The following is a 12,534-nucleotide window of genomic DNA, read 5'->3' on the forward strand; positions in this document are numbered from 1 at the left end:
GTCCACCTACACCTGAAAGCTGACAGTGACATTGAAGTGTAATTAAACAGTTGTGTCAATTTAAACCTATTTCATTACCTTTGATCACCTGTGAACTCTCCTCTGAAGTTGAATGGAGTACCCATTGATTGATCACTCTTCATAGACAGACAGCTGGGTACAGCTCTTTCTGCTCTTTCTACCTGGACCCTGTGAACAAAACATGGAGACAGAGCTTCCAGTTAAACTCACCCTCTGAGTGCAGAAACAGTGCCCCCTATCTCAGGAGACTGGAACACGTCAGACCAGACTAGACCACATGTGGGTTCTGACCCACATCAGCCAACCTGTAAACACACAAAATGAGAACACACTGAACACACATATAGACACACTAACACAAACAGACAAGCACATACACAATATAGCACAGTGTTGACAGGAAGCAGTCTGGAATTTAAATGGTCCATAAACCTATACTCCACATCCATCCATCCATGATCTAATACACTCACTTCTGGTCAGCGTCATGGGGGGGGGCTGGAGCCTATCCCAGCATGCACTGGGTGAGAGGCAGGATAACACCCTGGAGGTTGCAAATCCATCACAGAGCAACATACTATACAGTCACCTCAGTAATGTGGGACCATTGATAATGTTGAAGAAGAGTTTCTTTATAATAAAAATAATGCCAGTGCTCAGCTGACTGTCCAACATGCAGAATGTATTTTAGTAATGACCCAACCTATTCAGGATGTTAGACACCCTCCCCTTGCAAGGATAACAGGGTCTTTTTCTGTAATGTCTTATAAGACTGGAGAACACATGGGGAGGGATCTTAGACCCTTCCTCCATCCACAGTCATTCCAGATCTTTGATATTTTCATGTGTGATTACCCAGCTTTTTGGGTAAAATGTCCTGGTACTTGGGTAGAGTTCATAATGCCATTGCTATTAACAAAGGCCCCAGGACCAGTGGGAGCAAAACAGCCCCAATACATTAACGATGCACTATCATATCTACCCCAGGTCTGATGCTCTTTTCTGTAAATTAATCCTGAAATCAACACCAAACCTATGCCCTAGCTCTAATGTCATCTCATCTGACCGCAGTAGACAAGGCCATTAAGGAAATAGCTGCTTTTTTCATTGCTCCCAATAAAGCCATTCATCCTGAATCAATTCCAAATAGTCCTTTGGCATAGAGGCAGTGTCTAATAGTAGAAATTATGAAATTCTGATTGTAGCAATTAATTGTAGATTTGGAAACTTGGTGACCTGAAGATGGAACCAAGTTGTGTAATTCTCTAACTCTAACTGGATTTTTCTTGCTCTCTGTACCATCTACCTACCTGTGGATGTGGATGAGATACACTAGCGCCCTCTACTGGTGCATAGCATACACTAGCGCCCTCTACTGGTGCATAGCATACACTAGCCCCCTCTACTGGTGCATAGCATACACTAGCACCCTCTACTGGTGCATAGCATACACTAGTCCATAAGTACATCACATTTGACAAATATGAACAGGCTCGCAAGAAAATGTTCATTTGAAAACATCCAAAGACGGCGAAAACCAATTATTAATCAAAGCAGATCATTATTTGTTAAGTAGCCTCATTGTAAAATGTAAAAGCATTTTTGTCACATATTCTCTGTTTACAACTCAAGCATAACGCAGACCGGCATTGACGTGGCTTTGAAAACACGCGTCCCTGCTTTGGAGCAGTGGCAGTCCACAGCATACACAGCTACGTACTGCCACCTTGTGGTACAAACAAGAAACAGCATCTAATACAACTAACCACAATTTCTGCTCCTGAAGTAGCTGCTGAATTGAATATGATTGAAACAAGTAAGAATTACATGGAATACGATTCAACAGGAAAGACATGGCCACTGAGTTGCTGTGAATTGGGACTGGTTAGAGTTGGATGTCAAATATGAACCCTGAAACTTTTTTAACATGCTCCTGTAAACGGAAGCTGTTGGCTCATTTCAAATAATAGAAACTATCAAACTATCAAAGCTCCACACATGAATTAGCAAACCACCACCGAATTTAACATAGCAGAAATCAATTTAAGGTAATTTGTCTTTGTTCTTACTCTCACCTAACATGGAGGAACAACACAAAAAACAACAATAGCATGCCTTGTTCTGTGCATTCTGTCCAAATTCTACATTTGATCACGAATCCAAACAGTCTGACAGCTAGAGCAAAAATAAAAACAATGACATTCCACACAAGATTCATACAGATGTTTGATAATGTATATTGTCTGTATATTACTGTTATTCTATCCATAAGCCTCAATTCAAGATAAATAGGCTTCTATCGGTGGGTGGGAAAATCTAGTTCCTTAAAATATGTCTGAATTCTTTCTAGAACAAGTTCATACTTTAAATGGCTTAGAGAATAAGGCACAACGCTTTGTTTGATCATCGCACAAAAAAATAGCTTCAAAATTACGATGTTAATACATTCCAGAACAGGTGTGTTATGAGGTGGGTCCTTCCAACACGCAGGCACAAACTTTCATTTATCCATTCGGCCCATGATTCAGTTTAGTTTTTAAACTGAACTGAATATCTTCCAGGTCACATGACCCATTAACACAAAACAGCAGAAAAAAAAGCATGACTGCTACATAGAACATTATCCCAAAAGGCTTAGGGATCACCCAGGTGCTTTTTTTGCAACTGTGAGACAAGCACTGATGTTCTCTTGATGAGATACTAGCACTAGCGCCCTCTACTGGTGCATAGCATACACTAACAGAAGATTTTTTTCTTTTAAATTACCGTACAATATTTAATAAAATATTAAGAGGCACATGTCAACACAAAGGTGTGCCCTTTCTGGGAATTTGGGAGTATTGGTATAATGTTTCTATATCGGTTTTAAGTAAGTGGTTCTTGTGACTTTGAAGCAATTAAAAAATCTCTAACTTTTCAATCAAAATATTTATCAAAGATAAAGTAGCACATATTACCAATAAAAAGACATGTGTCCTATATTAGTAGTGAAATTGTTGTTTTCCAGGAGATAAAATAAATCCAATTTCTCCATGACAATATTTATGAAACCTGAAGAAGCACATGCTGATAACAGGAAAACTTCTGCCTTATGTGGGAATGATAGCAGAATTCTCCCCTCTTGGTTTTAAGTCATTGTGTCAGTGACCTGGAAGCTACTGAAAAAGATCTATTATTTTTCCAATCAAATAATACACTTTTTTTACACTTAAATATTTAAGTAATATCAATATAAAGAGGTGTCCCCTGAATAAAGATTAAAGCTGGAATGATTTGGTATTGGCTTTGAACCCCTGGGACATGTGACCTGGATGCTTTTGAAATATAAATAAAATAATGTATATATTTGCCAAAAATTAAGCATTACGCCCTGGTGGAATAAAAGAGTTGTGCCCTGATCACAATTTCCCCTGTATTATTTGCCATTCCTTCAGTGGGTCATGTGACCTGGAAGCAATTTAAATTTTAGTGTAATCATTGAAATGAAATTCGCAGGGGATCCAGTTGTGCCCGTATCTCCTGATCCTAAACACATTGTTTGAACGCTCGGGGGGCTGTGGTTAAAAAGCTATTAATATGTTGAAAATGTGGGTTGGGGCAGCAATGAGAGAGGTGTTTGGGTGGGACCATTGTGGGCCCAGGGCTGATGATGTCCCATGGTATTATATAGGCTGTTCTGTTCTTGAGGGCGCATAGAGAGGAGGTCACAGTCAAGAGGCTACAACACCATTGGGCCTTGTAAAGAACTGTGTTGGAGAAACCTGCAAGGGAGGTCAAGCTTGAGGTAGGCAGGAGAGGGGTGCAGTGGCATTTTTGACCACTAGAGGACTCTAACAAGACCCATCGGCAGGCTATTCCTAAGGCTAGAGCAGTAATAACCAAAAGACGCTGCATCACCATATGCCTTTAGGTTCTAGCCTCCGGGACAAGACTGTGGGCTATTGTGAAGCCTTCAATCTAATTTCGTTTTAAATTTCGTAAGACATGCATTTTTAATGAGACATCTGGAATATACCGAATATACCGAACTAGGCGGAAGAGGAGAGTGTAGCCTTGCGGCTTCTCTCTGTTGGAATGTTTATATTATTAAATACTTAGCCACCAAAAACCAAAAAGTTAACAGCCAAGTGGTGTAGGAGACTGTAATGCCTCCTAAAAAGGAACATCTATTCATGGAGCAAACTCTGAAAGAAATGAACGAACAACTGACAAAACTGACGCAGGAGGTGAGTGAAGTATCGGCTAAACAAACAGAGCTGGTGTCTCTCCTGACTGAAGTTGCGGAACTTAAAAGAACGGTAAAGGAAAAAGAGGTGAAAATAACTGTTCTTGAAGAAAAAGTGGAAAAGCTACAGAAACTTGAACGAAGAGTCGAAGACCTAGAACTATTCACAAGAAAAGAGGATGTGATCATAAGTGGATTGGAGGTTAAGCCGAGATCCTGGGCAGCAGCGGTTTCGAGGAAGCCAGGTGAGGAAAACCCCACTCTGAAGGAACAACAATCCATCGAAACGCAGGTAGAACATTTTTTGCATTCCAGGGAAATATTCTTCGATAAGCGAAACATCTCTGCCTGTCATATGCTACCACGAAGAGATCAGAAAGCAAAACCTGCAATAATAATGAGATTTGTAAACCGCAAACACAAAACAGACCTACTCCGGCAATGGAAAAAGCTTGTTGATACTCAGGTATTTATCAATGAACATCTCACACCGAAGAATGCAGAGATAGCCAGAGAGGCACGACAGCTGAGGAAGAAGAATAAAATAAAGTCAACATGGACCAGGGACTGTAAAGTGCTAATACGGTTGAACGGGTCCACACCCGCTGACGAGAAGGTGAGGATGGTAAGAGAGATGGCCGACCTGGACGAATATAAATGATGAAAGTCACTCTTTTTTCCAGCATGTCTGGTGCTCACTGGCAGTCAAAAATGAAAAGAATTGCCTTGTTTTGCCTAATCTATCCCTGTTTATTTTTTACACATATTTTGGATGAACTCTTTACTGGAAGTCACTCAGAGAGGCCCTCTGGGCAGGGTGGTAGGCCTAGGCCTAGGCTATATCTCAGGCAGCCTTCTGGATCATCGTCTAGCCGACTCCAACCTGGTTCTGGCTCTAAAACGCCTAAGATTTGGGATCTGATTTTTTGGCAATTACTTTGCTTAATTTCTTGCTGCTTGGGATGTTATTTTTCCTATTCATTCAGACCTGTCTTTTGCCAAGAAACTGTTGCATGGGGAACACCCGCTCCGACTTTACTCTTTAATAGGCTCAAAGCTGGAAACCTTTTTGTTTGCTGGGAAGTAGGCCTGAGCATGACATCATTTTTTGATGGGTCGCTAGGATTCTGGACTCTTTTTTTGACTGACTCTCTTCTCTATTTTCTCAATCTTTTTGTTCCTGGTGTGCACGTTGCAAGGAATGTTTTGGTGTGCATGCGTGAATGAGCGTGAACCTGTGATTATGAGTGTATGCGCGACTGGGTGGGCGAGAGGGTGTATGCTGTTTGTATGTTGTCCGTGTTGGACAACTTGCGCGTCTGCGGTGATTGGTGCGCTCGCGTGCGTAAAAGTGTCTGTAGGCCTATCGGTATGCATGGAGATGAATGTATGCGTAATTCTGTACGACAGAGAGTGTGGGCACAGACACCTCGAGTATGAATGGATTTGGTGCTTGATCGGAAGCGTGATATTACTGCAAATCTACTATGGCTTCTGTTGATATAACCAATACAGGGACGACTGTCCCCCCCATGGACTCTCTAGTCTTCAACCCATTTGAGCGAAACATGAATGAAATCATTCATCTTAATGAATCTTCCAGTGATAGTAGGCCTATGGCTCCTTTGAATATACCAATTAAATACCGTAAATTCTCGAGAAATAACTTTGACGCCTTCAAATCAGCCATTGGCTCCACCTCATGGGATGAGGTTCTCATGATGCAAGATGTCAATAAAGCCTATGAATTATTTATTGAATTATTCAATTTGGCCCTTGATTCATCGTTTCCTTTGATTATGACAACAATCAGAAATAATAACTCTAAAGGAAAACCCTGGATAACAGATGAACTAAAGAAGCTATCCCGTAAAAAAATAACCTCTATAGGAAATCCATTATAACCCCCACCCCCATAAATATTGAAACATACAAGAAATGTAAAAACCGATTCATAACCCTAGTAAGAAAAACAAAGAAAAAATTATATTCTGATAAATTCACATTAGCATCAAATGACATCAAGGCAACATGGAGCCTCATCAATCATCTTATGAAACGCAATAAAAAATCATCAGCTACTCCTATGGAAATGAATGATACTAAGGGATCTCTTTCCAACCCAACGGATATTGCTCATGGTTTCAATGATTTCTTTGTAAATGTTGGTCCTGAATTTGCCTCTAACTTTAAAAACTCTAATGTTGATCCTTGTGACTCGATCAGGGGTCAGTATTCTTCACTCCAAAATCTCGATCCTCCAACTCCACAGGAAGTCCGAGACATCATCATGTCTCTAAAGAACTCAGCTCATGGTCATGATGGAATCAAGAGTATCCTTATCAAGGAGACAATTGATCACATCATCACACCTCTTACTCATATTCTTTCTTTATCTCTTCTGTCTGGCACCATCCCCCACGATCTAAAAATCGCAAAAGTCATACCCATATTCAAATCAGGTGATTCTAAGGAATTTAGTAACTACCGTCCTATATCAATTCTTCCTTGTATCTCTAAAATCTTAGGAAAACTGATCTATTCTAGACTATCCAATCACCTTGCAGTAAATAATATATTATACAAACACCAATATGGATTTCGTAAAAAATACTCTACCGAGTATGCCATAATACAGCTCGTTAATTATATCTCATCAGCTCTTGATAACAAAAAATTTGCCCTTGGTGTCTTCCTGGATCTAAGCAAAGCCTTTGACACGGTATGCCATGCTATACTGCTTGCCAAACTCAAAAGATATGGAGTGAAGGATACTGCCCTTAAACTGTTAACCAGTTACCTTGTCAATAGAGAGCAATATGTCCATCTAAATGGTGTTTCCTCAAAGAAATCTAAGATCACATTTGGTGTCCCCCAGGGCTCAGTCCTGGGTCCTTTATTATTTTTAATCTATATAAACGATATGGCCATGTCATGTACAAATCTCCTTCCAGTTCTGTTTGCTGATGACACAAATCTCATAGCTTCCCACGATGATTTTTACTCCCTGATCAGAATTGTTAATAATGAACTATCTATTGTAGCGCAATGGTTCCAACGAAACAAACTAACCCTCAATGTGAAGAAGTGCAACTTCATGATCTTTTGTAACATAAATAAACACTACCCAAAAGAACTAGCCAAAATTCTCATAAATAATGCTGAAATCAATCTAGTCCAGCAAACTAAATTCTTAGGCATCATTATTGATAGTGATCTCAAGTGGTCTAATCACATTGACCTAGTCACCAAAAGATCTTCAAGGATGCTGGGCATATTGAGGAAAGTTTGTCCCTTAGTTCACTCTTCAGCTCATCTTACTCTATATTATAGCTTCCTGTTCCCTTTCATCAATTACTGTAACATTATCTTGGCAGCGACCTAGCCTACATATCTTAATAAACTACGTACAGTACAGAAGAAATACTTAAGGTTTATCTCCCACTCAAATAGATATGCACCATCCGCCCCCCTTTTTAAAAAATATAACATATTGCCGATTGAAAAAGTGAACACATACCAGATATGCATATTCATCCACAAATTCATGTATAGAAAACATGAACTTCCAGACACCCTCTATCTATTTATCTATTTAATCTATTTATTGCCACCTCCAATGTCCATTCACATCAAACGAGACACAGCAACAATAATCTACTCCTATCGCGCTCACAAACATCAAGACACCAGTATAATCTTTCCGTTAGAGGCCCAAAGCTGTGGAGTGAACTAAGCCCTCAACTGAGATCTATGTCCTCACATACTGTGTTTAAAAAACATTTGAAAAAATATCTAATGTCTACCTAAACTGCTACTCAATATTCATCTCAGTTATTTGTTTCCCTTCTTCTTGTATCATCCCATGTTTAGTCATCATCCTATGTTGTCTGTTTCTTTTTTCTCATATCATCAGTCCACCCAGTCTACCTTTCTCTCCCTCCTCTCTTCTTTTGACCTTACCCTCACTCTTTCCCCTCCCACCCACAAAGCAGGCAACCTTCTTGACCTCATGTTCACAAGGAGCTGCACAACAACCAACCTCTCTGTAACACCACTCCATATATCTGACCACTCCTTCATCTCTTTCTCTCTTCCACTCTCCTCTAACACCCATCCATCTCTCCCACCATCCACTGTCACCTGTCGACGGAACCTAAGCCACCTGTCTTCCTCCACCCTCTCATCTACAATCCTCTCCTGCCTACCATCTGCGGAGTCTGTCTCTCGACTGTCTCCCGATGATGTGGCTACAACTCTCATGTCCTCCCTCTCACTAGCTCGGGCCTCCCCCCCCCAGTCCTTGGCTTTCTGATGCTCTACGAGCTGTCCGAACCGAACTGCGGGCGGCGGAGAGAAAATGGAAAAGGTCCTGTCTCCCCAGTGATATGGCTTCCTTCCATGCCCTCTTATCATCTTTCCATTCCTCTGTCTCTCTAGCTAAATCTTCCTTCTTTCACTCGAAAAATTAACGCGGCCGCCTCTAATCCCCGCAAACTGTTTTCAACTTTCTCCTCTCTTCTGGCCCCCCCTCCCCCCCCACCCCCCTCATCACTCACACCTGATGACTTTGTCTCCTTCTTTGAAAAGAAGGTTGATGCTATTCGCAATTCCTTCTCCCAACCCTCCACCCCTGCTGACCCTCCTACCCTCCCCAACTCCCTAACCTCCTTTCCTCCCCTCTCTAACGCCGACACACTGAAACTCCTTACTTCCCACCGCCCAACCACCTGTCCTCTTGACCCCTTCCCCTCTGCCCTCCTACAATCTATATCTGATGACATTCTCCCTTTTCTCTCCTCTCTAATCAACACCTCCCTCTCTTCCGGCACCCTGCCCTCTTCCCTGAAGAGGGCCAGAGTAACTCCCCTGCTCAAAAAACCTACTCTTGACCCCTCTGCCCTGAACAACTACCGGCCTGTCTCTCTTCTTCTCTTTCTCGCTAAAAGTCTGGAACGGGCGGTCTGCTCCCAACTGTCCACTTATCTTCTCCAGAACAATCTCCATGACCCCAACCAGTCTGGCTTCAAGAGTGGCCACTCCACTGAAACCGCCCTGCTCGCGGTCATTGAGGCACTCCACTCTGCTAAAGCAAAATCCCTCTCCTCTGTCCTCATCTTCCTCGACCTGTCAGCCGCCTTCGATACAGTCAACCATGAGATTCTGCTCTCATCGCTGTCTGGGATGGGTGTCACAGGTTCTGCACTCGCTTGGTTTTCCTTCTACCTCTCTGGTCGCTCCTACCAGGTGACTTGGAGGGGCGCAGTCTCCGACCCTCACCCCCTACGAACTGGAGTCCCGCAGGGCTCGGTTCTTGGGCCTCTCCTCTTCTCGCTATACACCATGTCTCTTGGTTCTGTTATCTCTTCCCACAGCTTTTCTTATCATTCCTACGCTGATGACACCCAACTCTTCATTTCCTTCCCCCCCGACACCCAAATCACCACACGGATCTCTGCCTGCTTGGCTGATATCTCTGCGTGGATGACTTCCCATCACCTGAAGCTCAACCTTGCCAAAACTGAGCTTCTCTACATCCCTGCTAAGTCCTCTCCGTCAATCGACCTCTCGTTGACTGTTGAGGACTTTGTAGTTTCCTCCTCCCGTACGGCAAAGAATCTTGGGGTGACTCTTGATAACTGCCTCACCCTGGCTCCACAAGTATCCTCCACTGCCAGAACCTGCAGGTTCTTTCTGTATAATATACGCCGTATCCGTCATCTCCTGACTGAGAAAGCCAGCCAGCTCCTAGTCCAGGCGCATTTCCCGCCTGGATTACTGCAACTCCCTCCTAGCCGGTCTCCCAGCATGTGCCATCAAGCCCCTCCAGCTGGTCCAGAATGCTGCAGCCCGCCTGATCACCAGTCAGCCCAGGTCGGCTCATGTCACTCCGCTTCTCATTGGCCTCCACTGGCTTCCTATTGCCGCACGCATCCATTTCAAGGCCCTAGTGTTGGCATTTCAGGCTGCTAAGGGGACTGCCCCACCTTACATACAATCCCTGATCACTCCCTACTCCCCAGCTAGACCACTCCGGTCTGCCAGCTCTGGTCGCCTTACAGTTCCCTCTCGACGTGCACCTGGCGGTCGAGCTGCACGTTCACGCCTGTTTTCCGTTCTGGTTCCTCAGTGGTGGAATGACTTGCCTACCACTGTCAGAACAGCAGAATCCCTCCCCCTATTTCGACACAGACTCAAAACCCACCTTTTCAAACTCTACCTTAGTCCTCCCTCCTGATTTCCCCTGCCCCTCCTTTCTGATATCCCTATCCTTGTCTAACCCCCCCCCCCCCCCCAAAAAATAAATAAATAAATAAATAAATAAAATGCACTTCTGAAGACAACTATGTTTAGAACAGCATTTCCTGTGTATTTTGCTAGTTTCTGGATGTGATGCTCTGACTTATGGTAGAACCTATGCACTTCTAAGTCGCCTATGTTCAATCATCATCCTATGATGTCTGTTTCTTCTTTTTCGTATCATCCTATATTCAATCATCATCCTATGTTGTCTGTTTCTTCTTTCTTATATCATTTTATGTTTAATCATCATTCTATGTTGTCTGTTTCTTCTTTCTTATATCATCTTATGTTTAATCATCATTCTATGTTGTCTGTTTCTTCTTTCTTATATCATCTTATATTTAATTATCATCCTATGTTGTCTGTTTCTTCTTTCTCGTATCAACTGATGTTTAATCCTTAAACATTCTATTTTCTTTTCTTTCTCGTATCAGCCTATGTTGGATATGGATTGGCTACATTTTATTTTGCCCGCTAAATGTACTAAATGTAGTAAGTGTTGGCTAGGTGTGGAGCTCTGTACAAGCCTGTAAGGGCTTCGCTCCCACCTTGCACAAATTTGTACTAAAATTTGTGCTAAATAAATAAACCTAAAAAATAAACCTAACAGATCAAAGGATTTATACTCTAGCTCGGGGCTCAAGACCTTCTTTTGTGTTCGGATCAAATTTGACCCGTTTTCAATTTAAGATATGTAATAAATACCATCTGTTTTTTAGATTGGAACAAGGCTTCATGATATCCTCAAAAACAGCTAAATGAACACAACAAAAAAGTGCTACATCTATGATGTTATGGATCAGATATGAACCAGCAGATAATATTGGCTGTTGATAATATGGCATGTAGCATTGAAAAGTTGTGGGTAGTTCTGTGGATCAAATTTGACTCAAACAAAGATGAATCTTTGAGTCTAGACACCCGACCCTCCCCTTCCTCCCTGAGAACAAGTATCTTCTTCCAATATGGATTTGTACTCTCAATCCCTCTGGCACCCTCCCCCCACTGGAACTAAAACTAGCAGAATATGGACACACACACACACACACACACACACACACAAACACACACACTGAAAAGGAACTGTAACTGAAGGCACACACACCCTCTCTCTCTCTCTCTCTCTCTCTCTCTCTCTCCCTCTCTCTCTCTCTCTCTCTCTCTCATTACAGTTTGTATTGCCTATAGGTATAAAACATTAATTTCACACTGAACAATACTTGAATGATTAGCATAAACGATTATAATCAAATGAACACAAACCATACATTGAAATAAGAACTTTATAAATAATGATTATAAAATAATAATGATGATAATAATAATAATAACAATACTAATAATAATAATAATAATAATAATAATAATGATAATGATAATGATAATGATAATAATAATAATGATAATTAAATTGGGGGTGTTGCTAATAAATTTTGGGAAAGTTTACATTTCTAATTGTCATGTGTTTTTCACACGGTGAGAGAATGCAGCTCTGCCTCAGCTTCATTGAGTCAGCAGTGCTCACAGCCTCTCCTCCTGGGGAAGCCGTGTTCGGCGATGTCGGCCAGTTTTCCACGGCCAGGCTGTGCTCACTGGCCTGTACTTCGTCAAGGTGGTTCTTCGTCTTTTGTCAGTCACTGTGGTCAGATAATCTGCCATGGTGTGCTGTCTATTTAGGGCCAAATAGCCAAATAGTGCCAAAATAAATTTGTTTGTGCTGTGTTATCATTTTGTTGACTCTGATTGAATTCACAGTGATGCTGTCCTGAGGCTTTAAGGTGTTTGGGGTGGTTAGTGAACTGAGCCTCAGGCTTTAAGGTGTTGGGGGTGGTTAGTGAACTGAGCCTCAGGACCAGCTGTGTGAGGGGACTCTTTCCTTTGCTCAGCTCTTGCCACTGCAGGGCTTTATAATGGTAAGGGTTTTTTACATGTTTCCAAAATGTGATTGCCCTCTTTTGTATTTTGATTAATAATGGATATTGGCC

General features: G+C 42.0%; 1 protein-coding gene and 1 pseudogene across 1 annotated transcript in view; one reads left to right on the top strand and one right to left on the bottom strand.

Moving 5' to 3' along the window:
* Positions 1–169, bottom strand: part of LOC133118959 (NLR family CARD domain-containing protein 3-like) — a 43,553-nt gene extending 43,384 nt beyond the window's left edge. Inside the window, exon 1 of the mRNA XM_061229305.1 lies at positions 79–169. Within this exon, the coding sequence (XP_061085289.1) occupies positions 79–143 (65 nt within the window). The 5' untranslated portion in view covers positions 144–169. The remainder of the gene's footprint in view (positions 1–78) is intronic.
* LOC133118958 (NACHT, LRR and PYD domains-containing protein 3-like) overlaps positions 1–12,534 on the top strand; it is a 734,314-nt pseudogene that overhangs the window by 440,728 nt on the left and 281,052 nt on the right.

The sequence above is a fragment of the Conger conger genome, chromosome 19 (assembly GCF_963514075.1).
Source record: "Conger conger chromosome 19, fConCon1.1, whole genome shotgun sequence".
Lineage (NCBI taxonomy): Eukaryota > Metazoa > Chordata > Actinopteri > Anguilliformes > Congridae > Conger > Conger conger.